The sequence below is a fragment of the Gambusia affinis genome, linkage group LG09 (genome assembly GCF_019740435.1).
Source record: "Gambusia affinis linkage group LG09, SWU_Gaff_1.0, whole genome shotgun sequence".
NCBI lineage: Eukaryota > Metazoa > Chordata > Actinopteri > Cyprinodontiformes > Poeciliidae > Gambusia > Gambusia affinis.
Window position 1 is genome coordinate 29,905,710 of NC_057876.1, and position 27,980 is coordinate 29,933,689.

General features: G+C 51.7%; 2 protein-coding genes across 4 annotated transcripts; one reads left to right on the forward strand and one right to left on the reverse strand.

Annotated features, from left to right (window-relative positions):
• Positions 1 to 270: 270 nt before the first annotated feature.
• Positions 271 to 23,666, forward strand: arap3 (ArfGAP with RhoGAP domain, ankyrin repeat and PH domain 3). Of its 2 annotated transcripts, XM_044126613.1 has the most exons (36): positions 271 to 455; positions 8,074 to 8,236; positions 8,308 to 9,132; positions 9,304 to 9,344; positions 9,434 to 9,513; positions 9,592 to 9,647; positions 9,950 to 10,174; positions 10,522 to 10,641; positions 10,759 to 10,828; positions 11,063 to 11,183; positions 12,152 to 12,336; positions 12,423 to 12,529; positions 12,617 to 12,816; positions 13,028 to 13,113; positions 13,202 to 13,384; positions 13,538 to 13,664; positions 14,190 to 14,294; positions 14,389 to 14,545; positions 14,645 to 14,747; positions 14,885 to 15,083; positions 15,162 to 15,225; positions 15,314 to 15,477; positions 15,546 to 15,758; positions 16,957 to 17,062; positions 17,140 to 17,287; positions 17,381 to 17,449; positions 17,938 to 18,012; positions 18,078 to 18,195; positions 20,291 to 20,419; positions 20,484 to 20,620; positions 20,693 to 20,775; positions 21,399 to 21,434; positions 21,514 to 21,577; positions 21,647 to 21,784; positions 21,895 to 21,933; positions 22,936 to 23,666. In XM_044126613.1, the coding sequence occupies exons 2-36, from the start codon at positions 8,142 to 8,144 to the stop codon at positions 23,398 to 23,400; spliced, it is 5,133 nt and encodes a 1,710-aa protein (XP_043982548.1). In that variant the 5' UTR covers positions 271 to 455; positions 8,074 to 8,141; the 3' UTR covers positions 23,401 to 23,666. The 2 variants fall into 2 exon arrangements, with proteins under 2 accessions (XP_043982548.1, XP_043982549.1); XM_044126614.1 differs by lacking the exon at positions 10,522 to 10,641.
• noa1 (nitric oxide associated 1) lies at positions 23,505 to 27,943 on the reverse strand. Of its 2 annotated transcripts, XM_044126625.1 has the most exons (10): positions 27,676 to 27,943; positions 26,023 to 26,961; positions 25,777 to 25,941; positions 25,596 to 25,700; positions 25,325 to 25,416; positions 24,751 to 24,882; positions 24,558 to 24,674; positions 24,346 to 24,463; positions 24,051 to 24,272; positions 23,505 to 23,641 (listed from the first exon to the last, which is right to left on the reverse strand). In XM_044126625.1, the coding sequence occupies exons 1-9, from the start codon at positions 27,848 to 27,850 to the stop codon at positions 24,070 to 24,072; spliced, it is 2,046 nt and encodes a 681-aa protein (XP_043982560.1). In that variant the 5' UTR covers positions 27,851 to 27,943; the 3' UTR covers positions 23,505 to 23,641; positions 24,051 to 24,069. The 2 variants fall into 2 exon arrangements, with proteins under 2 accessions (XP_043982560.1, XP_043982559.1); XM_044126624.1 differs by lacking the exon at positions 23,505 to 23,641 and having other exon boundaries at positions 23,779 to 24,272; positions 27,676 to 27,918.
• Positions 27,944 to 27,980: the final 37 nt, after the last annotated feature.

Consider the following 27,980-nt stretch of genomic DNA (forward strand, 5'->3'; position numbering starts at 1 on the left):
ACTGGGCAATAAACAAATGAAAATCATATTCTCATTTTAACATTAAACAATAATTTAAGGTCAAATTTAAACACTTTTTTATTTACTTTGTATTATAATTTATTTTATTTCATGCCCTATGACCCGGTGAAGCTATTAGCTGATATTCTGCTCCCTGTTCAGATAAATCTGATAATTCTTCTGAGTCGTACATCTGATTTCTCTCAACCGGAAGTGGTGTCAGATTCACGCCTCTTATTGTGAAGGAGACAGGAAGCTGCAGCCGTTTAATATTGCCGGTAGCTGTTTTCCTCCGGTCAAAGCGGAGCTTCTCCTCCCAGAGTTCCCAGTCCGACCCAGCCCGACTCCGGGCTTTACTGGCGGATTTACCGGAACCGACACCAGCAGCGAACCTCAGAGTCGGACTAGAACCAGGAACCGGACTGGACCGGATCACAGAGCGGACCGGATCAGAGGTGAGAAAGTTTAATGAGACTGGGAGGGAGGCAGCGGACCGAGCCGGTTCTGGTTCTGAACACATGGGGGCAGAACCAAAACAGGCTCCAGGTTCAGTCAAAACCAGAATCAGAGCAGGTTCCAGGTCCAATCGGAACCAGAACTAGAGGAGGTAAAACCCACATACTGACAGGTCCAGTTCTGAAAGTCTGGAGCTAGTTGGGCTGAACGGTCTGCAGAGAACACCTGGACAGGTGAGGGCGTGGACTCGGGTTCTGACTGCAGGTTCAGTTCTGGTTTCTGAGTCCGGTCTCTGGAGGAAGAAGAAGATGATGAAGAGTCAACAGGTGAACTCTGGGTTCAGGTCCTGCAGGTGTTTGAATCAAACGTACTTTATTGATCCCAAAGGCAAATTAATGTTGTAAATCATGGATTCTTCAGTAGACCCTTCCTGCAGCAGTCTGTGTCACGGCGAGTCTGGAGAAGCCTCTGACCAAAGACACACTGGTGGAGACGACGGTCAGAGGTTTTAAGACGTTTTCTGATTTAATGAAGAATCCTCTATGCATCATCACCTCCAGAGGTTCCACAGTCAGAACCAGAACCAGAACCAGAACCAGAACCAGCCTTCCTTATCAGGCTGTTGAGCCTCTTCTGGTTCTGGTATCAGCAGACTGATAGAGCATCTGCAGCAACTTGTCTTGTCTGGTTCTGTGGGTTTACTCCAGAATCTGATGAGGTTCAGATGAGATAGAAGGTTCTGTTCTCTCCTGAACAGAACCTTCCAGGTCCTGCATTAGGGTCAGTCTGTGGTTCTGATCCAGGATCTGGGATCTATTTGTCGGATCAGTTCTGGAAGCTGCAGGTCCAACTTAACTGACTGGAAAGTCTGGGGCAGAACCAGAACCAGAACCTCCAGACTGCTTCAATCATCGGATCAATGGTCCGATCGGCCAATCAGATCAGCAGAACCGCGATCACATGACTCAACTGGAGGCCAATGGAGGAACCGGACCCAGCAGCTCCAGAACCAGAGGAACCAGTCTGCAGCCTGACTGCTGGCCCAGTCCTCCCAGTCCTCCCAGTGTGCATCTCCAGTTGGTGAGGAACAATCGGCGCTCTGTTCTCGGTGGAACAGCGTCTCCGTTGTTCTGTCCTCTGAGCCTCGCTGGCGCTCCAGCTGAAGCCACAACCAGTTCACTACTCCCAGTACTCCCAGTATATACCCAGAGCTCCACACCTGGACATCTCTAAGAGGGCGGAGACAGAGAAACACCTGGAGGTGAGGAGGTTCTGAATTGGTTCTGTAGACTGGCTGGTTGTGGATCCAGAAGGTTCTGCTGTTCTGGGGCAGAGGCCTCAGAACCGGACCAGCCGGCTCTGATCAGGACTGAACTTTTCCAGGAATTCTGGGAACTCAGACGGTGATAACTCTGCGGTTCTGATCCGATCATAGAGGACGTCCTGACCCGGCCCGGATGCATCCTGTGTTTTGTTCTGCTGCAGATTTACGGATCCCAGATAAGCAGCGGGGCTGGAATGACGGGAATGCTGCTCCTGAAGCGGGCCGGATTGGGCCAGGCCGGGTTCGTCTCTCAGAACCGATGGGACCCTTTGTGAAGAAATATTCGCGCCCTAACCCTCCGCCCAGAGGATGAACTTTGACCCTCCTATTAGAGGGTCTTCCAGCCTGTTGACGGTCAGGCTGAACAGGATCTCAGTCTGGACTTTGACTAGACCATTGAACTACCTTCATATGTAGAGCTGCTGGTGTTTTGGATCTGCTGCAGGGTACAGAACCGTCTTCAAGGTTCCATTGGTTCTGGGAAGTTGTCCTGGTTCTGGTTCTACAGCCAACCAGGGAGGAAAACGCTAATCAGTGTCAGTCCACACTTCCTGCAGGCTGTTATGGGGTCAAAGGTCATTGTTTCTGTACCTTAAGCCCAGATCACACTACCCCGATTTTCCCCTTAAGACAATCTCAGAACATTTCACGTTCCAAGATTCTCTCTTGCAGTAACTGATCATCCTGCCTGTGTTGCTGCTCCGATCCAACATCTGGTATAGTCAACATGTTGGATCGTCTTGGCCAGTTTATCGCAGCCGACTGGTTTCCCCCGACTGGGAGAACGCAGCCTGTTGAATGTGACAGGCAGCCAATCAGAAAGCATGGTGAATTAAGAACAGAGGGAATCCCAAACATGGCGCAGCCGAGAGTCCGGTGACATCAGAGATGAAATGTGGAAACATCCTGAATGTTCATTCAACATTTCATGCAGAGAATATAGAAATGACCAGGAGAGGAGCTGCAGGGAAACTGGTACTGCAGTTGATGAACCTGCTAACTTTTCCTCATTAGAGTGACATAAAGGTCATAAAGAGAAGGCTGTGCATCCAGTCAGGACGTTACGCTGACACTAGAGCCACATGCACTGCAGGTAGATTGTAGTAAAACATTGATTAATGCTGGTTTTAAAATGACTTCACTGGACTTGTAGCCATTATTTTGTGCCAATGTAATTTTAAACATTAAACGGTAAATACTAATTAACTGATGAAGCTTAAAGAAACAACAAAACAGAAAATGATCTGAACACATAAATGGTGACGTTGGAAAACAAACTGACCTCCACATCACAGTGCCGTCACTAGAGCCCCGTCCTCCACGCTTTAATCCAACGCCTTTTCTTTTCGTTACGTCTTTTAAAATAAACTCACTAACTATCATTATTGCTTCTACGTAAATCGTGTTGGTTTACTCTAAATTCACGTCTGATACTTTTTTACAGGATTTTCTGTCTGGAATCTGAATGTCGGTGAGAGAAATCAGTTGGTGTGGTGTGTTGGTCTTACCTTGTGGCTGGACACACGGCCCGGTAGAACCCGGAAAAACCCGGTAGAACCCGGAAAAACCCAGTAGAACCTGATAGAACCCGGAAAAACCTGGTAGAACCCGGTAGAACCCGATAGAACCCGATAGAACCCGGACAAACCTGGTAGAACCCGGTAAAACCCGGTAGAACCCGGTAAAACCCGATACGCCTACGGTTTATTGTCTGCTAGTGTCTCAGGTTTCGGTCGACAATTCTAAAATCGTGTCGTGTGAACTGGACTTTAGTCTGTGTTGTTCCAGTGTTGCGTCGTTTACATTCCACCCTCAGCAGCTGCCGATAATGTGATGTCATCAGCTCTGATGTTGCTAGGATACAGACACAACACTCCAACGCTATTGTGGCAATATCTGGTGATTTTAATCATGTCTCTCACTCTTCATTGCTGCCAACTTTTCACCAGTTTGTCGGCTGCTCCACCAGAGAAAACAAAACTTTGGATTTGTTTTATGCTAATGTCAAGGATTTGAACGTCTCCAATCCAAAACCTCCTCTGGGGAGATCGGACCATGATCTGGTTCCTCTCTGCTCTGAGGATGGATCTCTGGTGAAGAGATGACCTGTTGGGAAGATGGCTGATAGGAAATGGTGACAGGAAGCAGAAGTTTGAAGTTCGGTTTGAAGCAACTGATTGGATCGCTCTCTGCCAGCCTCATGCAGGTGACATCAGTGCTGTGATTTGAGTGACTGACAATATAAACTGTGTGGAGGTCAGATTGACCTTTTGCCCTTTGTCTGTATTTGGAGTTGCAGTCCATCAATATGAATTTCGGACCTCGGTTCTGATCCGATCCTTCTGATATTCCAGCTGCGTTTGTATCTGGAAGTTGGATGGGAGAGACGTATCCTCCTGCTGTGCTTCCTCGTTCTATGACTCTCACCAACTTCCTGCCTCACTTCTCGAGTATTCTCACCGACAACGCACTCCAGCTGCTCTTGGGTTCGACCCGGAGGCTGGATCGGGTCAGAACCTGGCAGTAAAAGTTGTGTGTCTGGGCCTGAAGCGGCGCTGACTCAGCCCGTCCTGTGAGCGTCTGACTAACGGGGAGAGAAGCTGCTACAGACTTCCTCTGCTCCTCTTTTAGACCACAACTTCCTGTCCGCTGCCAGGGTTCTGCTCCAGTTCTGCCAGGCCAGACGGGTCAGATGCGGGGCTCTGAGACTGGGTCGGGTTCTAGCTGAGCCCATTGACCCAGTACTAAGAGAAGGATCCAGTGTCTGGAATGATCCACATGCTGAAACCCACTTCCTGTTTAACTGTGCTGGTGAGTTCCTGAGAAACTGGCAAAGGTCCGGGTTCTGACTGACCTGGATCTGTGTTCTGGCCCGGTTCTGGCTGGTCTGGGATCGGAGCAACTGCTGCGGTCTGGATGAGGGAAAGGTTGAGAGGAGGAAGTGGCAGTGACTCACTTCCTGCTGGGCTTTGTCTTCTCGCTGGACGCAGCCGACCTCGCTCTGCGGATATTTTTGTTCTCATTGTTCTCAGGATCTCTTTTCTGCTGCTGCTCTCGGCTCCTCTGACCCAGAAGGTTCTGATGCAGGAGAAGGTCTGACCCGAAGCAGGTTCTAGTTCAGAACCTCCTGATGGAGAGCTGAACTGGTTCTGATCAGGCAGAGATTCTACAGTTTGGGACCGAGACGTTTCCCCTTTACGGACTCGGACCTGCAGCGAGACCTGGTTCTGACTACAACTGTCTATGGATCCGTTGCATGTTTCTGTTTACATCTGGACATTTTGTGAAAGCGCACAGAGCCGGGGAGACGATTCTTTTACACGAGAAATCTGGAGATGTTGGTACGATTAATTCAGTGCAGAGCGCCACAGCAAAGGAAACATAAACACTCATCACTGGGATTTTCTCGCTCTTTGTATTGGCTACGCTATCCGCAGACCCGTTGCCATGGCAACTGACTGATAACAGCTCCACTAGTTTCAGGATTCCACACCAAAAACACTCAAGCATTTTCAACACCAAGAACAGAAAATTCAATTTGTTTTCAGGTTCAATGTTTATTTTGTGATTATTACTGAGTGATCGCTGTGCTAGATTAGCTGCCGCTATTATTAGCTGATCCAGCACAGCTAATTTAAACACCTGATTATCTGTCAGAGTTGGTGTTTAGGTCGCATATTTTTATTTTTTACTGAACTGTAACTGTAACAGCACATCTATACGTTAAAGTCGTCACAAGGGAGCTAGCATAACTGACTTACTTCCTTCTCCCTGCTATTTTTTTCTTAAACTTCTTCCTCACCTTGTTATCTAGTTATAGTGCAACAAAGTCCTGCAACCAATTTTCTTTTTTATATCAGACGCATAAATATTTAACGTGTTGTAATGAGAATTGAACAGCTAAAACTGATGCCAGCAGCTTTTTGCCCTTCAGCAGGAAGCTGCGCGGGATCGACCGCGAAACGCCACACTTTTCAGATCTCTGGCTGCATAAATGATTTTTCTTCCACTTCAACGTTCTGCTTAACCTCTTATCAGTCGGTCAGAAAACCCAACAGAACCTGACCTGAGTGCACTCTGGTACCAGTGGTGCTGAGCCTGATGGACCTGCAGGAAGCTGGAGGTTCTGCTAAGTTCTGCTAGTGTGAAAATGGGCAGATAGGGGAGTCTGAAACTAAAACAAAATCAGCACCATTTACAATTCCAAACCCCTTTTGCTGCTATGTTACCAAATAAATGAGCTGAACATAAGAGATATTTACAGTTTTTAAATCAGATATTTGTAGATTTTAATCTGTTCTTTACAGAAAGTTTACATTCATACAACTTTCCACAGTTTCTCTGATTATTCGTGGAGCTTCTTCAAGAATTTGGACTGTGGACGCCGACATTAGCTTTAGCTGCTACATGTTAGCATCCGGATGCTGTATATAGGCTGATATCAGCTTATCAACCTTCTGATAAGTCATCAGAAAATGATTAACTTCAGAAATTTAAAATATTAGCTTCTGATAGGCTAACACCCAGCATTACTGACAGCTGACCATTTTTGTCAGTAACGAGTAATTAACGCGTTACTCTTTCAAATCCAGTAATCAGATTACAGTTACTTATCAAAATCACTTTGTGTTACTATTTATTTTTGTTGTAATTTCATTTTATTTCCTCTACGAGTCTTGATTAGCGACCGTCGTTTCCGTGCGACAGTATCCGCAGCCACAGAAATGTAAACGATGGAGGGAGGAGTGAGATGTGCATTTTGCTGCTGGAAAAACAGGAACTATTTCGAGTTTCACTCACCAAGTCCGATTTTTAGAAGCACCTTGTTTTTTCTGAAGTCGCTTGCAGATTTAATGAGTCGTTTCAGTTTGCTTGGAAGTAAGCAGACATAAACCCCAGAATGTGTCTGACGTCCAGCTAGTTTTAGTCCCGCTCTCCTTGTCCATCTATCCCAGATGATCCGTCTTTGTTAATGTCAAGTTAATATATTACCTGTGAACGACGTCGAGCTTCGCGCTGCGCTCCAGAAAACATGGAGACCAAGAGGAGCAGAGCAATAAACGTGAAAACAGCCACGAATGAACGAGTCTGTAAAGTTGTGCAACTAAACGCCGTTATAATCATTCATATCAAGAAAAGTGTCACCAATCTGTGCAGCCATCTGAGCTGTGGAGCCGCCGGAGGTTCGCTGCGCTGCGACAGCAAACACAGGGCCGTAACGCAGAACCTGGAGGCTGGGGCGGGGAGGGGGGATAAAATCCTACTTAGTTTTCCAGATAATAGAGCAACACAGAAAAACACTCTAACATGACTGAAGTTGTTTTGTACTGTTGTAACCATGAAACAGGATCCCCTTCAGTTCAGCCTTATAAGTGGAGATGTTGATGATGTTACCGTTATGAAATAACTTCAAACTAAACATTGGAACAGCTCAATGTCATTTTCACAGGAGGAGTGTTGTAGTTAGCAACCAAAAGTTACTTAGTTACTTTCCAAATCAAGTAATCAGTAATCTGATTAACCCATCACTGCAAACAGCTTTTAACACAACAACCTTTTCCGGCATCCAACCAGAACAACTGAAGTAGAAATTAGCCGACAGAACACGCTTCCATCCAGCTGTTTTCTGTGCATCAGATTTACCGTCGTACCAGAAACATGCAAACACAAAGGTTCCATCTCAGGACTACTGTACAGAAAAAAGAAAAAACAACTATTTAAATCTTCAAGGTGCTAAAATCTACGATTCAATTTATTGGTTAAAGAAGTTCTACAGAACAAAGTGATGGAAGGTTCTGCCTCAGCCCGGTCCGATCCGGCCTGTCTGTCTCTGAGCAATCACATCCTACAGCCCACTGACACACACACACACACACACACACACCGGATGCAGGGAGTGCCTCAGAGGATGTAGCTCTGAGCTGCAGGGCGGGTCGCTAACAAAGGAAGACCTGTGCCTGTGTTGGTTCTGGTTCTGGTGAGGAACTGGGCCGCTCCTGGACGGTCCTGGAGCTGGAATGTCCTGAAGTCATGTCACTTCCTGTTGGCTGGAAAGTTTTAAGGTTCAGACCCTGCTCTTGCTCCACAGAGGTCAAAGGTCGGCTGTGTCTGGAGTTTCTGTGACCGACCAAAACAAATGAGAGAAGAACTGGAAGAAAATCTGAAAAGTGTGGCATGCCTTTAAAATCCAATTTACTGCAACAAAATGACTTCAGGATCCTCCAAACCAGAACCTAAGTCCAGATGTTTTGGTTCTGGTTCCCAGGCTAACGGGTCGGTTCTGTCTCCCTCAGATGAGCAGCTGCCGTCCGGCCCGGCTGTAGGTCAGTGATGGCCGCAGAGCTTCCTGCTGGCGGAGGAGATGAAGCCCGGTCCAACCTCCATGCTGGTCACCATGGCAACGCTGGACGGAAGCTCAGCGGTTGAAACCTTCCTGGCCTCCATCCACCTGGACAGGTGAGGCCGCCGCCACGTGGCAGTCCTGTGACCCTCAGACACCGTGTGACCTTCAGTGTGACTCCCTGCAGGTACCTGGACACCTTCCGCCGAGCCGGCCTGCTATTGGCCAGAGACTGCGCCCACCTGGACCATGACGCTCTGGTCAGTCTGGGTGTAGCCGCCACAGGACACAGGAAGAGGATCCTGCGCCTGGTCAGCCTCATCCAGCGGAGGGAAGCCCAACGAGCCAATCAGAGCGCCGCTCTCCCGTGTGACCCGTCGCAGGGAGGAAGCATCGCCACGTCGCACCGCCGAGCGCTCGCACCAGGAAGCGCAGCCAGCCTGGACCGCAGGAAAGGCCCGGCCATGAAACCCATCCCCAAACCCAGAACCGTCTTCAACCGCCGCAGGACGGCACCGGTCCAGTTCAGCGCTGCATCAGATGCGGCGGCGCCAGCGGACCGGAGGCTTTCCCAGGAATCCATCTGCTTGACCGTGCTGGAAGGTCTGACCTCACAGGCCACGCCCACAGACGGGCGCAGACCCAGCCAGGTGGGCAGAACCCGGCCCAGCCGCAGCCTCTCTCTGTCCGACGCAGTCGGGTCGGTACCGCCCGTCCCTCCAAGGTCGAGCCGCGGCCCCGCCGCCTCCCTGACTCCGCCCCCCTCCTCTGCAGAGATGCGACCGCTATCGTCTCTTCCAGGCCGACCTGGAAGTTTGGACGGTACCAGACTCTCTGGGCCGTCAGGTTCTCCCGGAAGGGGGAGCATAGAGATGGTCTCCAACGAGATTTACTGGGGCACCAACCCCAGCTCTGCTGCCCCCAGTGGAGGGAGGAGTTACTGCAGCCAACAGGCAGCTCCGCCGACACCGCCCAGGAATCCAGACCGGAACCAGAACTTGGACAGGAACAGGTGGGTCTCCAGGATCCATGCTTGCTACATGAGGGTGTTGGTGAGGTCAGACACTGATGTTGGACGTGGTTGAGGTCGGAATATTTGACCAAATGCTTAAACATGATTTTTATTTTCTTTGTTGTATGAAGACATAAATGTAGTAACAACGGTGATTATTTGGGTTTTCAGCGGCAGCACTCTGAGCAACAACTCCTCAGGATCTGCCAGAGGTGAGTCCGGCTTGTGGTGGTTCTGAAACTTTTGGATCACAGCAGAACCAGAACATGACCCAGTCCAATCTTTGTCTTCTGATTTCCAGCCTCCGCAGACGACCCAGAGGAGATCAGTCCGTACTGCGAGGCCGTTTTCCAGAGCCGGAGGTCGCCGACGGCCTCTGAGGTGAGACACCAAGCCCCGCCCCCGCCCCGCCCCCACCTGCTGCCTCACCGTGTGCTGACCGACCGGTTTGTTCTGCAGAGCGACCGGAGCCGATCCGACGGCACAGAGGAGGGGAGAGCCGCTGAGGATCATGGGTAAAGCTGAACAAAGTTCTGCTGGACCACCAGAAGTGGGAATGTTTGGGATTTAGCTCCTTTCAGTCAGTCAGAGAATCGGGTCATCTGCAGGGATTCCGAATCCAATCAGAACCACAGCTGGGCCGAACATACAGCCCTAAAGTTCTCCAGTCAGCAGACCCGACTTTCCTCCAGATCAGGACTGAATAAACCGGGTCCATTTATCAGATCAGGTTCTGACCCAGAGAGAAGCTGGGTTTATGGTTTTGAATACTGATCCGGGTCAGAACCAGGTCACCAAACTCTGTTTCCACCTGCAGGAGCCACAAGTTCTCCTGGACGCAGCGGCTGTCGCAGGCGTTTCTCTCCGGAGACTCTCCGGGTTACAGCACCGTGGGCCAAGCTCCGCCCCCTCTCCGCTGCTCCTCCTTCCCCCCCGAGGCGGACGACGACCTCACCATCTCGCCCTACGCCAGCTACGCCTCCCTGACAGAGAGAGCCCCGCCCATCATCAGCGGCTGCCTGGACAAGCTGTCGCCACAGGGGTGCGTTTGATTTATACGAAGGGACAACTGGGAGGTGCTTCATAAATAACGTGTCCAGATTTGATTTGACACCAAAGTAATTCATCTGGGGTAAATGTTGGCGCAGTTTACGGCCATCTTGAATTTTTCTTTAGCTAGCGTTCTTGCTGAAAACGTGCTATAATTAAAATCACCAAACAACATTTGTGTCCGCATGTTAAAGATTTTGCTGAAATCTAAACTTTTCTGCTGAACTCTTTCTGTAATCGTCTCCATGCCAACCCAGAGGGGCGTTTGATTTCCATACCTGCTCAAACTAGGCTTTGTTTTTCTCACCTGGCTTCACAGGCTTCTGTGTGTGTGTTCAGGGGTCGGAGGTCATCGGTGGGTGTTGTGCTGCGTCTCCTCCTCTTTGCTCCTCCCTGTGTCTCGTCCTGCCTGTGGAGCTGCCTCTGCCTCTCCTCTTCCTCCTCTTCTTCCTCTGCTCGGTGTGTCTGTCCTCTTTAAGCTGTGAGGGCAGGACGGGGCGGGGCGCGTTTCAATCAGAACCAGAGGACGTGTCGGGTTTGGGTCGGCCCGTTAATCCAGATGTGTCTTCGTTTCAGGAATTATGTTTTCCAGAAACGTTTTGTGAAGTTTGACGGGAAAAACCTGATGTACTTCGGCAGTGAGAAGGTAGGAATCCCTGTCCGGTTTAGAGCAACATCACCGGGTCAGACCGGGTCATTTTGGGTCGGTCTGACCAAAGGAGGAACACAGAACCATTCCAGAAAAAAAAATACAACAAATAAACCACCAGATAAAAAGAAGAACCGTTCTGAGCTGTTTGGTTCAGGAAATCTCCTGACATCAGCTCTCCAGCTGCTTCAGATGTTTGACCTTTGACCTCTCCCCTCTGTGTTCGTTCAGGATGTCTACCCTAAAGGAGTGATCCCATTGGCTGCCATCCAGATGGCCCGCCCAGCCAAAGACAACAAGTTTGAGATCGTGACGAGTCACAGGATCTTCGTATTTCGGACCGAAAACGAAGGTGAGACTCGCAGACAGGAAGTTAATGATTCTACTTCCTGCTGAAGGTCCATTTACAACCACAAGTTTTCATACACCTGGTCTGGTTTAAACTAACATAATTGATCTAAATCTATCCATGACTCATGTTTCCATCTGACTGTCAGGCAACTTTCAAAAGTTTCAAAAAAGAACAGAATAGTGAACTCGTCATGTTTCCGTCTGCTCGTTACAGAGCGTGATGTCATCTGATGCTACTACTTCCTGTAAGTAGAGGTTGCTAGCTAGCGTAGCTTCCACTGTGGGTCCTCTATTAAGGTGGAGAATCACCAGTAGATGGCAGCGTTCGCTGTGTCACAACTTTTCCTGAAAATGTATTTCCACCTCACCTCTAGCGAATAAATAGTTCTTATGTGATGTCACACTTCCAGGAACTTTGTAGCCGACAGCCATCTTGGTAGGTATCCATAACTGTCATGACAGTTGCTGTTAAGTTGCTACGGCAACAGGAAATAAGCCACATCCTGCATCTTATTCGGGTCCATCCCCAAGCAGCCATTTTGTTTATTTCTCTTCATTGGTCAAGAGTATCAATGTATTTTCTTTATGTTGGTCTGGAGGCCATGATTCAGGTGTGCTCTGAGTTTGCCTACCAAGATGGCGGATCACAGTGGGAACTATCTATAGATCTATCCATCTGCGGATAAATATATGTATAAAATTTATATGGTCAAAAACCTTCTGGAACCAGTTTTGTTTTCTAAATTTTTCCCTTTCAGATATGGTGGTGGGAGCATGATGCTGTGGGGGAGCTTTACACTGTGAATGTTTTAAAAGAACCGTCCAAAGCAATCATAAGAACCAAATTCACACTGAAACTAAAACTGAACCGTTTGGGGGCGGAGTTTAAAAACCCAGGAGCTCAGCTCCTTCCTGTTTTTGTTTTTGCTGTTGCCATGGTGATGACTGCTTCCTGCTGTGCCATGGCAGTGCTTAGGCGGCGTTGGGTGGCCACCCTGCAGGAACACGTCCGGGACCACCAGGTGTTTGGGCGGCGCCGCTTCGGACCCGGATCGCACTGCCAGAAACACGGCGCCCTGGAGCTCAAAGGAACCAAGTCCAGAGTTTACGCCGCCATCAACACCGACCAGATCTGGCTCTACAAGAGCGAGCAGGTGAGCCACCCCGCCGGCAGGTGAGGGAGGGGTCAAAGGTGACAGGAATTGATGCAGTCATGTTCTGGTCCGGTCTCTGTCCGCAGTGCTTCAGGAACGGGATCGGCATCACCGTCATCGAGGCCCGCGGAGCGACGATCCGGGACGGGAAACACCGGAGCTTCGACCTCATCACGCCATATAAAACCTTCAGGTGGGCCCCGCCCCTCCAACTAGACCCCCTCCCCAGGTGAGGTTCTGGTGACCCGGCTCACATCAGACCCTTCCTCGCTCTCTCCAGCTTCACGGCCGAGTCGGACCGCGACAAGCGGGACTGGATGGAGGCGCTGCAGGAAGCCATCGCCGAGACGCTGTCGGACTACGAGGTCGCCGAGAAGATCTGGTCCAACCGATCCAACCGGACCTGCGCCGACTGCAAGGCCCAGAACCCGGACTGGGCCTCCATCAACCTGTGTGTGGTCATCTGTAAGAACTGTGCAGGTAGGCCCAGTGGAGCAACTTCTGGGTCAGAACCACTCTGACGGCCAGCAGCCGGTCCAGAATATCCAGTGGTTACTACTCCTGTTTTAGGGTCAAAGGTCACGTTATGGAAAAACATTAAAGACTTTGCCAAGTCCTTTGAAGACGTACTGTGTGTGTGTGTGTGTGTGTGTGTGTGTGTGTGTGTGTGTGTGTGTGTGTGTGTGTGCAGGGCAGCACAGAGGTCTGGGGACCATGGTCTCTAAGGTTCAGAGTCTGAAACTCGACACCAGCGTCTGGAGCAACGAGATCGTTCAGGTGAGCCTCCATCATCCGTCCAGGTGGGGTTGCAGGTTCTGAGCCGCTGAAACTCCTGTGTGTGTGTGTGTGTGTGTGTGTGTGTCAGCTGTTCATCATGCTGGGGAACGACCAGGCCAATGACTTCTGGGCGGCGCGCCTCCCTGCGTCCGAGGAGCTGGACTGTGACGCATCGCCTGAGCAGCGGCGGGATTTCATCACCCAGAAGTACCGAGAAGGCCGGTTCCGCCGGGCCCACCCGGCGTTCAGCGGCCAGGAAGAGCTGCTGAAGGTCAGACTGGAGGGGTTTCCCTGTCACACCTGCAGGGAGGCGGCTTCATTATCAGACTGATGAGCTTTAACATGTTTCTGGGTTTGTGACCCGCTCAGCTGGCAGCTGTTTGTCCTGCAGCAGTGAACGCCTGGTTCTCCGTGTGTCCCGCAGGTCCTCTGCTCCGCCGTCTCTGAGCAGACGCTCCTGAAAACAGTCACTCAGATTTTCTCGGAGGCGGCCCGGCTCGCCGGCGACCCGGACGACCTCCAGCAGCAGAGACAGCAGCCGAGCCCTGCAGGTGAGGCGCTTCCTGGTGCCGTGAGGTCCGTCAGAGCAGAACCGCTTGTTAAAATCCAGAGGAAACTTTAACTAAAACTGATTACAGAAGATCTTAAAAATTAGTCACATAATACAAACAAAACATTTTTAAACTCAACAAATAAACAGTTAGTGATGGTCACTAATGTTACTGACCATCATTAAAACTTGCTGATGGTTACTGACCAACAGTTCCCAATGTTTACTGAAGGTTTCTGACTGTTACTAATGGTTACAGTTACTAGCGGTTCCTCGTGGTAACTAGCGGTCACTAACCAGAGGTTATAGACTCGGGATGCGGCGGCACCAGCTGCTCAGTAGAGCTGCTTTAGCCAGTCGTGATCCTCCTGAAGGAGTTGGTCAGACACGGTGAGTTCGACTGTAGAGCGCCCCCTAGCTGCAGCAGGGAGAGTCACACCATGGAGAGGCTGCGTGGCTCTGGTCCAATCAGGGACCGGACGATGGATCAGGAAGTGACTGAACGTCCGTCTGGCTCTGGTTGCAGATCCCAGCGTGTACGATGAGATCATGCAGCCCGTCCTTCACTCCGGCTTCCTCTACAAGGCGTCTTCGCTCGGCAGAGGGACTCTGTCCAGGAAAACCCGCGAAGGTCAGACAACTCCTGAAGAACGAACCGCCAATCGACCAGACCGGTCCGGACCACGTTCTGCTGCGGCAACAAACCCAATCTGTTCTCCTTTCAGACTTCCAGAAGTTCTGGTGCTCCGTGGACCGGTCCCTGGTTCTGTTCAAGTCGGACCACTCGGCCGACCCGTGCCTGCAGATCGACGTGAAGGACATTGTGTGTCTGGGAGTCGGCCGACCCGATTCTGCCAGCAACAACAATGGCTTCATCGACAGGTGGGTGCTCAGCTCCACGCCGCCCCCTGCAGGGCTCCGAATGAACACAACAATTCTGCTTGGTCCGATCCCGACGGTTCTACTCGGTCCATCCTGCAGGTTCCGCTACACCTTTGAGTTGTACGTGGCGCCAGAGAAGCTGTTCCTGTTCGGGTTAGAGACGGCCGACGAGCTGCACAGCTGGACCAAAGCCATCGGACAGGTCCGATCCGCCTCACATCTTGGTTTTGGCTCCTTTCAGATCCACAGAAACCAGAACAAACGTATCTGATCAGATTGTTTAAGTCTGTGAGAAAAACAAGGAGAATAAGTCGGTTCTGTTCCACTCTGGTCCGGCAGGCCGCCACGCCGCTCAGCTGTCACTGCCTTCTGACCCGGGAGTTTGAGCGGGTCGGACTGCTGCGGTACCGGGCCATGTTGGACCCGCAGCAGTGGAAAGAGGCCTACTTCGTCCTGCAGAAGTCCAACCTGTTCGTCTGTCCCCGGACCAACGGCGCGGCCGAGGACATCGTCAACCTGAACCGGCTGCAGGAACTGAGTCAGTGTCCCGGTCCGGGTCCTGGTCCTGGTCCAGGTTCTGGTGGTTTCAGTGGGAATGTCTGTGTTTGTGTTGAAGGTATCACCTCCGAGAGTGAGAATCAGGAGAAGAAAGACATCCTGGTGCTGGTGGAGAAGGGAAGGTGAGACAAGGAGCGACCCGGCTCCACCGCGTCTTACTGGTTCTGTTCAGGTTCTGTTCCGGTTCATCTCCAGTTCTGTTCTGGTCAGGACTCTACACCTGCAGGGTGTGGGTCGCTCCGACTTCTCGCTGTGGCTCTTGGACATCCAGCGGGCAGCAGGCGGGAAAGGGAACGCGCTGCGGGAGCAGCAGATGAGCCGCAACGACATTCCCATCATCGTGGACAGCTGCATCGCCTTCATCACGCAGTACGGTGAGCAGAACCGCTTCGGACCCGGCTGGCTACAGAACCTCTCGGTTCACGGTTCTGGTTCCCTGCAGGTCTGGGCCATGAAGGGATTTACAGGAAAAACGGAGCCAAATCCAGGATCCGACTGCTGATGGACGAGTTCCGGAAAGACGCGCGGAACGTCAAACTGCGGATCGGCGACCACTTCATCGAAGACGTGACGGACGTTCTGAAGAGGTTCTTCAGAGAGATTGACGACCCGATCTTCATGGCCGAGCTGCACCCGCTGTGGCAGGAGGCAGCCAGTGAGTCCAGCTCCGTGCAGAACACTCCTCTAGGGGGCGCCGATTGTAAACTTAACCATTATCAGCAGTAATCTGGGTTATGATTACCACCTCCAAACAAACACGGGGCTCCATTTTCACCATGTTATTCATTTATAAACTTCACAGTTTCAGTATAAATATTTAATTGGCAAGTTAAATAATTAGCTAGCAAGCTAACTAAATTTTTAATTAGGATGCTACATATTTAGCCTGCTAACTATTTTCCAAACTAAACATTTGATTTTTCACTAAATATTTAGTTCCCGACTGTTTAGATGTTAGCCAGATATTGAGCCAGTTGCCTGGAGAACTGGTTTCAACATGACAATGATGCCCATAAATATCGTTCAATCATCTCTTATAAGCTTTACATTTCATAACCAGTCACCACTTTTGATGTGTTCACTTCATCATTGCAGGCGCTACATGTAACCTTGATTTTAGACTCACTTTTACATGCGAGTCTTATAAAACATGCCTCCACTACAGCTTACGACTATTGATGTGAGGAGCAGCCATATTGAAAACGTGACGTCCTCCTTCAAATGTAACTGGGGGTAGTTAGAGTTTCCAGTGGAAAATCACATTTTGGAGGGCGTTCTAGTTCATTTTTCCAAATTTTTTTCATCCATCTTCTTCCCTTTATCCTGGTCGGGTCGTGGGGTCAGCAGCTTCAGAAGGGAGGCCCAGTCTTCCCTCTCCAGTCTCGTCTTCCAGATCCTCCAGGAATCCCAAGGCGTTCCCAGGAATCCCAAGGCGTTCCCAGGCCAGCAGAGAGACATCGTCCCTCCAGTGTGTCCTGGGTTTCCCCTCCTCCTGGTGGGACATGAACTCCTCACCAGGGAGGCGTCCAGGAGGCCAATTTCCAAACAACTTGCCAATTAAATGTTTAGATCCCAGTTAAATATTTAGCCTGCTCACTAGCTAAATATGAAGCTAGAGCAGTAGTCCCCAACCACCGGGCCGCGCAAGAAAGAATTAAATATGTCCGTTCTATGTATTGAGTCTGGAGGAGCTTTTATTTTGAAAATCCCAAACCAGACGCTATCGGTTACGTCTTGCGAACCAACATGCAGTAGAATGAGTAAGAAACGACGGCATCGGTCTCGATCCTCACAACCCCCCCCCACTGGGGACCATCAGTGAATCCTGATAGACCATCTTGTTTCCCGTTCAGAACTTCCTCAGAAACGTTCCCGGTTGGACCGCTACCAGGAGATCATCTGGAGCCTTCCTCGGGTCAACCGAACCACTCTGGCCGCGCTCATCAGCCATCTTTACAGGTCAGGGTCTTCACCATCATCAGCAGTTTTGGCGGCAGGGAACAGTTTTCGGTTCTGACCCGTCTCCTCTTCATCAGGGTCCAAAAGTGCGCTGACCTGAACCAGATGTGCACCAAGAACCTGTCGCTGCTGTTTGCTCCCAGCTTGTTCCAGACCGACGGGAAGGGCGAGCACGAGGTGAAGATTGTGGAGGATCTGATCGACAACTACCTGGACGTGTTTGAGGTGGATCGACCCGTAGGAGAACCCGAGGAGAACCCGAGGAGAACCCAGTGGTTCTGACTTAGGAGAACCTGCTAACCTGTGGTTCTGTTTCAGATCGATGAGGATCATCAGACTCAGATTGAACTGGAAATCAGCCTCATCACCAGCTGGAAGGACACTCAGGTCAACTCTCACACACACACACACACACACACACACACACACACACACACACACACACACACACACACACACAGGGGAGACGAACCTTTGAGTTTCCTCACAGCATTCAAGTTTTGGTCTGACTATGACAATAAAGTCAAAATGTTAAGAGTAAAAGTGCAAGAAAATTAAGAGGAAAATCTTTGTTTTAACGAGAAAAAGCTGCTGCAGTGATCAGGATCTGACGAGAGCAGCTCTTCCTCCTAAGCAGACTCGGCTGCTGCTGGAAATTTGATGCTGATGTTAAAACATGAAGGATTTCCTTACCTGGAAAACCAGAGACGAAGCTGTAAAACATGGATGTCCAACCAGATGCTGATATCACATTGTCACATTGGTGGGGGAAAAAAAATCCAGATTTTCCAAAAATTAAATCTGGGAAAACCCAAAATTCGCTGTCTTGATTTGTGGGTTCTGCTGGGTCGGTTCTGATCCGGTTCTGTCTGTAGCTCTCTCAAGCGGGCGACCTGATCATCGAAGTCTACCTGGAGTTGAAGATCCCCGACTGCTGCGTCACTCTGAAGGTAGCTCCAGCCCTCCGCCCTCTTCAGTGCTCCCAGATATGACGGTGTGACCTTTGACCCCGCAGGTGTCGCCCACCATGTGTGCGGAGGAGCTGACCAATCAGGTTCTGTACATGAGGAACGTGCCGGCCGGAGAGAGGGACGTCTGGATGACCTTCGAAGCCATCGAGGACGGCCAGCTGGGTGAGAGAGCCCGGTTCTACCGGACCTGACCCGGTTCTACCGGTCCTGACCTGCTTCTACCGGACCTGACCCGGTTCTACCGGTCCTGACCCGGTTCTACCGGTCCTGACCCGGTTCTACCGGTCCTGACCCGGTTCTACCGGTCCTGACCCGGTTCTACCGGTCCTGACCCGGTTCTACCGGTCCTGACTCGGTTCTACCGGTCCTGACTCGGTTCTGATCAGTTATTTACTTACTAAGAATGCAAGTTGTTGATTTTGGAGTTAATCTATGCTGCCATTTTCTTAAAAACCTGAGTTTTCTCTTGCATCCAGAGGTTCGACCGTTTTTCCATAACATGAAGGGTTTCATTTTTCATATCAGTTGGTTTTTGACAAAAGCGTTTCGGCAAAAATATCACCGCTTTCTTTCCAAAAGACGTTTTTATGCAAAAATAATAATAACAATCATCATCATCATTACCTTGGCAAAAAAATAAAGACAGACCGTCATTTTAGGAAGGTCACGATATACAAAATGAATTAATTAAAAAATCACTCAATTGTAACATTATCTTGTGTCCGGTGTATTAAATAATGACTAAATAAAGACATTATTAAACTGTTTTTATAAAACATAACAAGAACCTAAAAGGTCGATAAATGGATAAGACAAAAAGAATTAAACATGTCAGCAGATATTCTTACAGTAGTGTGTTTGGTTTCTCTTGAAGGAATATTAAAACTTTTCTCCATAAAGTGCGTGAACTCACCGCAGCCCTCTGAATCTACCGTTACTGCCGCCATGTCTCCGTCCATCGTTATAACTTCCCTCCGTTTTTCTGCCATCACATTCCCGCCTTCGCAGCCTTTCAGTAGTTTATGAGCCAGAAGCTGCAGCTCGGCTGAATTCATGTCAAACTTCAGGAGTTTGTTGAGTGTTAGGAACCGCATAAGAGCATTTATCAACCCACACCGTCCGGGATATCTCCGCCATCTTTGTTTCTATCTCGGAGGCTCTGCTTGAGGATGACTAGCAACGCCCCCTGCTGGATGGAGGCCAAATTACAATAAAATATTATAGTAACCATCCATCCATCCATCTTCTTCCGCTTCTTCTTCTCGGGTCGCGGGGGTAGCAGCTTCAGAAGGGAGACCCAGACTTCCCTCCCCAGCCACTTCTTCCAGCTCCTCCGGAGGAATCCCAAGGTGTTCCCAGGCCAGCCGAGAGACATAGTCCCTCCAGCGTGTCCTGGGTCTTCCCCGGGGTCTCCTCCCGGTGGAACGTGCCCGGAACTCCTCACCAAGGAGGCGTCCAGGAGGCATCCTGACCAGATGCCCGAGCCACCTCAACTGGCCCCTCTCGACGTGAAGGAGCAGCAGCTCTACTCTGAGTCCCTCCCGGATGACTGAGCTTCTCTCTCTAAGGGAGAGCCCAGACACCCTACGGAGAAAACCCATTTCGGCCGCTTGTATCCGTGATCTCGTTCTTTCAGTCATGATCCAAAGCTCGTGACCATAGATGAGGGTGGGAACGTAGATCGACCTGTAAATCGAGAGCTTCGCTTTTTGGCTCAGCTCTCTCTTCACCACGACGGACCGGTACAGCGCCCGCTTGACGGCAGACGCTGCGCCAATCTGCAAGATCCCGAGATACTTGAACTCCTCCACTTGGGGCAGGACACCCCCCCTGACCCGGAGAAGGCACTCTATCCTTTTCCGGCTCAAGACCATGGCCTCAGATTTGGAGGCACTGATCGCCATCCCAGCCGCTTCACACTCGGCTGCGAACCGCTCCAGCGAGAGCTGCAGATCACGTCCTGATGAAGGAACGTCATTAGTTAATCGAAAGGACCTAGTTTTTTTTTTTTTTTGTTCCTCCCCCCTCCCTCCAGGGGGTCTTCCGTGGGCTGTAGTGTCCCTTATGTGACAGTAGGCTGACAGGAAAGGGGGAAGACATGCGGCAAATGTCGCCGGGTCCGGGAATCGAATCCGCGACGGCCGCGTCCAGGATTCCAGGCCTCCAAATGTGGGTTGCGCTGTCCCCTACGCCACCACAGCACGACCCAAAAGGACCTAGTTTTGATCTAATGAACCCGGTTCTTCTCGTCCTCCAGAGCGTCCTCTGCATCCCAAGGAGAAGGTTCTGGAACAGGCGCTGCAATGGTGCAAGATGGCCGACCCAAGCTCCGCCCACCTGCTAGTGAAGAGGGTTCCTATAGGGGAAGGCCTGAACATCCTGACCTGTAGGTGGCGCACCTGGATCCCCCTGTCTGTCTGCTACTAGCTCACCCCTCCCCCCCCTCCCAGCTTACAGGTGTGACGTCATGAAGGTGGGGCTGCTGCGCTGCAGGGAGGAGCCTCCCAAGCTGCTGCAGGGGAACCGCTTCCAGGAGAGAACCTTCCAGATCCGGGACCACAAGCTGCTGCTGCTCAAGGACAGGAGGGTATGCAGAACCCCCAGGCCCGGTTCTGACCCAGTTTGGCCCGGTTCTGACCCGCTCTCTGTCTCCCTGCAGAGCATCAAGCCAGAGAAGGAGTGGCCCCTCAAGACCATGAGGATCTACATCGGGATCCGACGCAAGCTGAAAGCTCCCAGCAGGTACCAGAACCAGAACCAGGAACAGAACCAGGGACAGAACCAGAACCAGGACCAGGGACAGAACCAGAACCAGGAACAGAACCAGTACCAGAACCAGGAACAGAACCAGAACCAGAACCAGGACCAGAACCAGGACCAGAACCAGGACCAGGACCAGAACCAGGACCAGAACCAGGACCAGAACCAGAACCAGGGACAGAACCAGGAACAGAACCAGGACCAGAACCAGGACCAGAACCAGAACCAGGGACAGAACCAGAACCAGGACCAGGGACAGAACCAGAAACAGAACCAGTACCAGAACCAGGAACAGAACCAGAATCTGAAACGGAACAGCTCTGGTCCAATTCCAACTGTTTAGACCAGTCCAGTTTGGTTCTGTTCTGATGGATCAGAACCAAACTGGGTCCAGAACCGACTCTCATTGGCCCTCAGAGTAATGACCTCATTGCGGTCAGAACCAATGATCCAGATCTGAGCGGATCATTGGTAGTGGAGGAACTGGACCTGGTTCTGCTGTAGCTGACGCTGGCCGGGATCAGAGTCCTGGTCTGGGTTCCGGTTCTGATCCGGTAACAGCAAGCTGCAGCAGAGCGTCTCCATGGTAACGTGTGTCTCTGCAGATGGGGCTTCACAGTGATGTCAGACAAGCACCAGCTGTAAGTAGCACCAGAACTAGCCTGACCCGGTTCAGTCCTGACCCGGTTCAGTCCTGACCCGGTTTACCCCTCGCTCTAGGTTCCTGTGCTGCAGCAGTGAGGCCGAGCTGTGGGACTGGGTCACCAGCTTCCTCCGGGCTCAGGTAAGTCTGCAGAACCGGAACTAGAACCGGCACCGGAGCCGCTCACCTCGGGTTCTGCTCCTCTTCCAGAACGATGATCCGGGCCCGCCGGTTCTGCGGCGCCACTCCTCCTCCGACATCTCCAAGCAGAAGTTTGGCACCATGCCACTGGTTCCGATCCGAGGAGACGAGAGCAACAGCAGCATGCTGTCAGCCAATCAGACACTGGTGAGAAGCAGGGTCAGAACCGGGACTGGTCAGAACCGGGACTGGTCAGAACCGAACCGAGACACCGGGTCAGGACTGAAATTCAGTTTCTTCTCCTTTTCTCCCTGCAGAGGAAGCTTCACGACCGAAGGACGCTGTCCATGTACTTCGTAAGTTTTCAGTCCTTCACTGGTTATTTACCGGTTTAAACTGGTTCTTTACCGGTTTAAACTGGGTCTTTACTGGTTCTTTACTGGTCTAAGTCTTTTCTAGAGGAGAAAACATGAAACATCAGAGAGTAGAACTGGAAATGATCCAATAGTTCAGAAAAGTTTTTCTGGTTTATTAAATCCGGTTGAAACTCTGTTTTACTAAAAATAAGAAATTGAGTCAAAAATTAGATCATCCATAATTGTAAATAAAAAACTCAGAGTTTCTCAGAGCCATATGATTGAAATAAGCAGTTACTGATGAGGCAGCAGCTCACGGCTTCGACAGGGTGGGACTGTCACTGAGGTATGAATGGGAGCCAAACTGGTTTGTATGTATGAGGAAGCCGGTGCTGGTCGTCATTTGTGTTGACTGTGCTGTAATGTGGCTTATTGTTGTCAGTCCTGGTAAAGTCTGAAGTATGGCTGTCAAAGTGGAATAAATTGATGATTGCAACAACCTGAAGCGACCTGCAGTGTGTTGAAGCCCGGATCGGACCGTTAGGAAATCACCGCGTTAACCCAGTGCGGCTCTCTGCAGCACCGCTTGTTTACAGACTTTTAATGCTTTTTTTATATGTCCCCAAAATTATTAGAAATTCTGTTGAAAGAATTTTATTTTTTTAAATCAGTCAAAATTTAAAAAGTTAATATTTTGGAAAAACATATCTGTAATTTTGAAAGACAGAAAAACATATTTATACCATTTTATTCTTTAAACATTTTAAACTGAAGCAAATTTTTAATAGTTGATCTTTTGAAACAGAAATAAATTTGAGATTTTTTAAAATTATTTTGAAGAATTTTAAACAATTGAACAATTATTATTATATTTAAAGATTTTTGAATTCAGAACAAAGCCCATCAGAACCATTTTAGGATTTCAGTTTGTGAAGCTGTGCAGAACTGCCAGAGGGTTCGGTATCGTTAATCTGGGTGGGGTTTGGTTCTGTCTGTGTCCAGCCTATGAAGATCCAGCAGGACTCATTTGAGGAGCGGGCCGAGTCTCCGGACCTTCCAGAACCGCTCTACGAGGAGGTGGGGGACTTTGGCCTGCAGGTGCTGAAGTCTCTGGAGACCAGCTTCCGGTCCAGCCGCGTCGCAGAGACCCAGGAGGTTCCGGACCAGCAGACCCGGCTGGTTCTGTCAGAGAGTGGGCATCTGGACCACGTGGCCGCCGCCCCTGGGGTCCCTTCTGTCCGCGGCTCCCTGGAGACGCTGGAGCGGAGCGGCAGCAGCAGCGGGGTGGACTGCAGTTCCCCCGGCCCGCCAGCAGAGGGCAGCGCAGGCTGCAGTTCCCCCGGCCCGCCAGCAGAGGGCGGCATGCGGCCCGGAGTCTGCACGGCTTCCCAGGAGCTGCTGCTGCAGGAGCTGTCATCCGCCTTTATTAGGAGGAGCGAAGAAGAGGAGAAGCTGTATGACGTCTGAGGAAGGTCAGAACCTTCAGAGGAGCCCGAGACATCAAAACCACCTGGTCTGGTTCTACTCAAACGGACCCACCAGAACCAGGCTGGCAGAATGACGTCATTGGATGATGGGGACAAGCATCAGCTGTTTGATGGTTATGGGTTCTGTTTGGACTTTTTGGGTCGGGTGGGTTCTGGTAGAACTGCTGGACGGCTCCATGTTGTTGCAGGTGTTGACCAGCAGGGGCACTGCAGTTTATAACCTTTAATAAAAAGAACAGAAATGTCCGTTTGTTTGGGCTGCTAGTTCTGATTCCTCGACCCAGTTTACTGGAACAAAAACAGAGCTGGTCACATGATCCGGGTCCATCAGAACCGGGGCTGGATGAAGCTGTGAACAGTAAATACCTCACTGTCTGGTTCCGTCTCATTTTTCCTATACACACATAGGGACCAGAACCACAGACCCGCTCCGGTATCAGAACCGCTCAGGGTAACCGACAGTGAATCAGAACATGGTGGAATAACTGAGCCGTCAGAACCTGTTACCATGGTAACAGATCACGACATGCAGAGGTAGAGTTCAGACGAGTTCGTCTTTGTTCAAGGTCTCATCAGCCTCCGTTACCATGGTAACAGGGAAGGCAGTTCCAGCCTTGGCCCCGCCCCCACCTGTCCAGGTGCGTCAGCCTCAGTTCCTGCTGGGCTTCAGGCCGTGGATCTGCCCGGCGGCCCTCAGCGGTTTGTAGGCGGCCGACTTTCGGAGCCGCTCTCCTTTCAGCGAAGCGACGTGAGGCAGCAGCGGCGGCGTCCGCAGGCCGAACCCGGCCACCTCCGGGCCGTGAACCCGCAGCTCCACCCGCTCACCTGACGACGCCGTCACGGCAACCCAACCTGACAGACAGTCGACACGCAGGTGAGAGGGGATCACAGCCAGCCTGGCGGCTGCAGGCGGGGCGGGGCTCACCTGCTGATGAGAGCGTGATGTCAGCGGCGGCCTCCAGGTAACCTTGACCCTCTAGACTGAAGTCCTGAGGAACCAACGCAGGAAAACGCTGCATCCTCTCCGACCCGCCTGCAGGCACCTGAACGCAACACGGAGGCAGACATGACACACGGCGCCGTGACGACGGGCTGACTGAGGTCACAGTGAGGTCACAGTGAGGTCACGTGACTCACCCCCAGCAGGGCGTGGCCGGCGTGTCGCTCGTAGACGCTGGCGGCTTTATCCAGACCGGTGACGTGAACTGGGACCTGACTGGAGGCCAGAACAGAAAACCAGCAGGACTTCCTGCCCTGCAGACGGCGGCCATTACTCAGGAGTCCCTCGTTAACCAATCAGCTCATCCCCCGTCAGTTAGCCCCTCCCTACCTGCAGAAAGTCGATCCGGGCCAGCGCTCCCACAAACAGAGTCATTCCGGGTTTCAGGACGAAGGTCCGGGGAACGATGGCCCGGGTCGGAACCACTGACCGGACCTCCTGGTCCTGCAGCAGCTGGAGGATCTGAGGAAGTCCAGAGAGCAGAAACAGGAAGTGGATTCAGAAAAACGTTGCGAATAAAAAGGTCGAGATTTCACTTTTATAGATTCAAAATGTGTAAAAATGTTTTCCAATTAATCAGAATGAGAGAAATAATTTAAATGTTTTTATGTAAAAACAAGTTTAATTTTTACAATAACTGCATGTAGGGAGGAGCTAAAAACATTTATTAATTTATTAACACGGGATCAAATACTTTAGTTTACTGGATGGAAAAAAATGGTTTTAAACTTATTTGAGACGAAGAGGAGCGGGGTGAGGAAGAGGACGAGGAAGAGGAAGAGGACGAGGACGAGGAAGAGGACGAGGAAGAGGAAGAGGACGAGGACGAGGAAGAGGAAGAGGACGAGGACGAGGAAGAGGAAGAGGACGAGGACGAGGAAGAGGACGAGGACGAGCGGCTCACGTCTCTCTCTCTCAGGATTCCCGGCGTGTCGTAGAGCCAGTGGGCGTCTTTCAGATCGTTGGCGCTCGGCTCGTCGTGTGACCCGACGGCAGCTGAAGGAGGAGGCAGAACCGAGTTAGAACCTGCAGGTGGGACCCGATCAGAACCCGATCAGAACCCAATCAGAACCCGATCAGAACCCGATCAGAACCCGATCAGAACCCAATCAGAACCCGATCAGAACCCGATCAGAACCCGATCAGAACCCAATCAGAACCCGATCAGAACCCACCTTCCTTCTGTGAACCTCCGTCTTCACCAAACGCCAGGCTGTCCGGATCAAACTGGATCTCGTCGCTTCTGGATCCACCGGACCGGAACGTCTGACCGACCCGACCTGGACAGGTGAGCAGGTGATCAGAGACCCACCTGGCTCCGCCCCTGGTCACATGGCTCCGTCCCCCCCTCCTTACCCACTAGGTATCCATGGCGACCGAGCCTTTGCAGCCGCCGCAGCTCGTCGGCCGGTAGCTCCGCCTCCGTCTGCTGCAGCGCCTCCTTCAGGCGGTTCTGACGCTGGAACATTCGGTAAGGAGTCGGGTTGGTGATGGGGAACTTCAGCAGCTCCAGTGTGGTCCCTGAACGCATCACAGGGAGACACAGTGGGTCAGCCTGGCGCAGCGGCGGCCGCAGGTCCGGTTCTGGTTCTGGTTACGTACCGGGCCAGGGGGAGATGGTGGCCCGGCGCTGGGCGGCGGCGGCGGCCGGCCGGCAGTAGTCGGACTCCAGCAGCGCGTTGAACAACGTGGACTTGCCGGCGTTGGCTCCGCCCACCAGGAAGACGTCGCCCTTGTAGCTCCAGGAGCGCTGCAGGGCGGAGACCAGCGCCTCCAGCCCGAAGCCCGTCTTGGCGCTGATCAGATGGACGTCGGCCACCTGCGGCCCGAACCCGGCGTCCTGGCAGCACCGCGCCAGGCGCCGTTTCAGGCGCTGCAGGTAGTTGGGCGCGTCGGCAGGCAGCAGGTCCACCTTGTTGCCCAGAACCACCACCTGCTTGTTGGTGCCCACCAGGTCCAGCAGGTCCAGAACCAGAGAACCCGGCAGGTCCAGCAGGTCCACCACCAGCAGCACCAACGCCTTCCGGGCCCGGACCCGCCGCACCACGTCCCGGTACTGGTCCCGGGTCAGCTGCAGGTGCAGCGCCTTGTGGTGGTGGGTGAGCAGGTGGCAGCGCTGACAGGTGGCTCCGCCCAGTTTCCCCGCCGCCATCAGAACCTTGAACTTCTCGCTGGGAAGGAAGCCGGGCAGGTCGGCGGCGGCGCAGTGCAGCAGGGCGCCGCAGCCGGAGCAGCTGGTGTCGCTGACGGCAACGCCTGCGTCCGCCGTCCCAAACACGCGGTGCTCGCCATTAGGCTCCGCCCCCTTCCTCCTCTTCTTCTTCTTCTTCTGGGACTTTATGAGGCTTTCCTCCAGCGGGAACTCCTCATCGTGGAACTCCATGAAGGAGTCTGGCCCCGCCCCCTGGGAGGCTCCGCCCCTCAGCACCTGCAGCTGCCGCTCCAGTGCCCTCAGGTGGGTCCGGTCCTGACGGTCAGAACCAGACCCAGAACCTGAGGCGACGCGGAGCTGCTGCTCCTCATCAGGCTCCTCCTCCAGACCTGAAACAGGAGAGAGCAAGAAGACTCAGGCTGACCCAACAGAACCAGCAGCAGAACCTGATTCCGTCCAATCGGATTCATCCGATGCCGTCAGCTGATCAAAGCTCAGACTCAGACTGGCCCAAGGTCCAAACGGTTCTGGCAGATCAGAACTTCCTGATGTGACAACAAATCGTTCAGAGAAGAAGAATGAGAAGGAGCAGAAGAAGAAACATCAGCATTTGTTACCAATAAAAGTCTGAAACCTTTGACTAGGCCATGAATCTTCTTTGATCTAAAAACCATCCCATAATATTTCTGGCCGAGTGTCCTGACGGAACCAGAACATTCTGGACCGGATGGGTTCTGGTTCCGGGTTTGGAGGCTCCTGTTTGTTCATGTAGGGAAGTTTAAGCGGTGTGAATACTTTCTGTGAAATTGGACTATAGGAACCAGAACCGAGCTGAGATCCTTGAACTGAGGCAGAACAGTTCTGGGAATAAAACCCAGTGAGAGGTCCAAAAGAACCAGAACCAACAAACCTGGAAACACATTCTGGTTCTGGTCATGCTAATTCTAAACGGTTCTGACCCGGGAAGCTGGGTCTGGAAGGATCTACAGAACATCTCAGCTGTTCAGCGGAGTATCAGAACCGGAACCACACATCGGGTCAGAACAGCAGCCAGCTCCGGTACCGGAACCAGTAGCAGAGCAGGAGGTTCTGTAGGTGCTCACCTGCAGAGTCCAGGAACACGAACTGTTCCTCCAGGTTCGGATCCACGGTGCAGCTCCGGACTCCCGCCCTCCTCGCCGCTGCCGCGGCTCCCCGCGCCGCCCCCTCACCGGCCGCCGCGGAGCAGACGCTCCTCCACACCTGGCGGCGGAAACTCACCTGCAGCAGCTTCAGCATGTTCACCCGCTCACCTTATCGTCCCGTGCTGCCTCACTTCCTCAACGGATGTAACGTCACACGCGTCACTTGTTTATTTTTTGTGAAATTCTGTTCCCCTTACCGCCACCTATCGGTCGAGTTTAATAAA

Bases quoted from the DNA above. Each gene is read 5' to 3' on its own strand.
- arap3 (XM_044126613.1), top strand. From the start codon at position 8,142: ATGAAGCCCGGTCCAACCTCCATGCTGGTCACCATGGCAACGCTGGAC. The intron at 10,175-10,521 runs GTGCGTTTGATT...GTGTGTGTTCAG, and splicing joins GACAAGCTGTCGCCACAGGG to GGGTCGGAGGTCATCGGTGG. The intron at 17,450-17,937 runs GTCAACTCTCAC...TTCTGTCTGTAG, and splicing joins CCAGCTGGAAGGACACTCAG to CTCTCTCAAGCGGGCGACCT.
- noa1 (XM_044126625.1), bottom strand. From the start codon at position 27,850: ATGCTGAAGCTGCTGCAGGTGAGTTTCCGCCGCCAGGTGTGGAGGAGC. The intron at 25,417-25,595 runs GTGGGTTCTGAT...CTCCTCCTTCAG, and splicing joins CGGAGGTTCACAGAAGGAAG to CTGCCGTCGGGTCACACGAC. The intron at 24,883-25,324 runs GTGAGCCGCTCG...GGACTTCCTCAG, and splicing joins GAATCCTGAGAGAGAGAGAC to ATCCTCCAGCTGCTGCAGGA.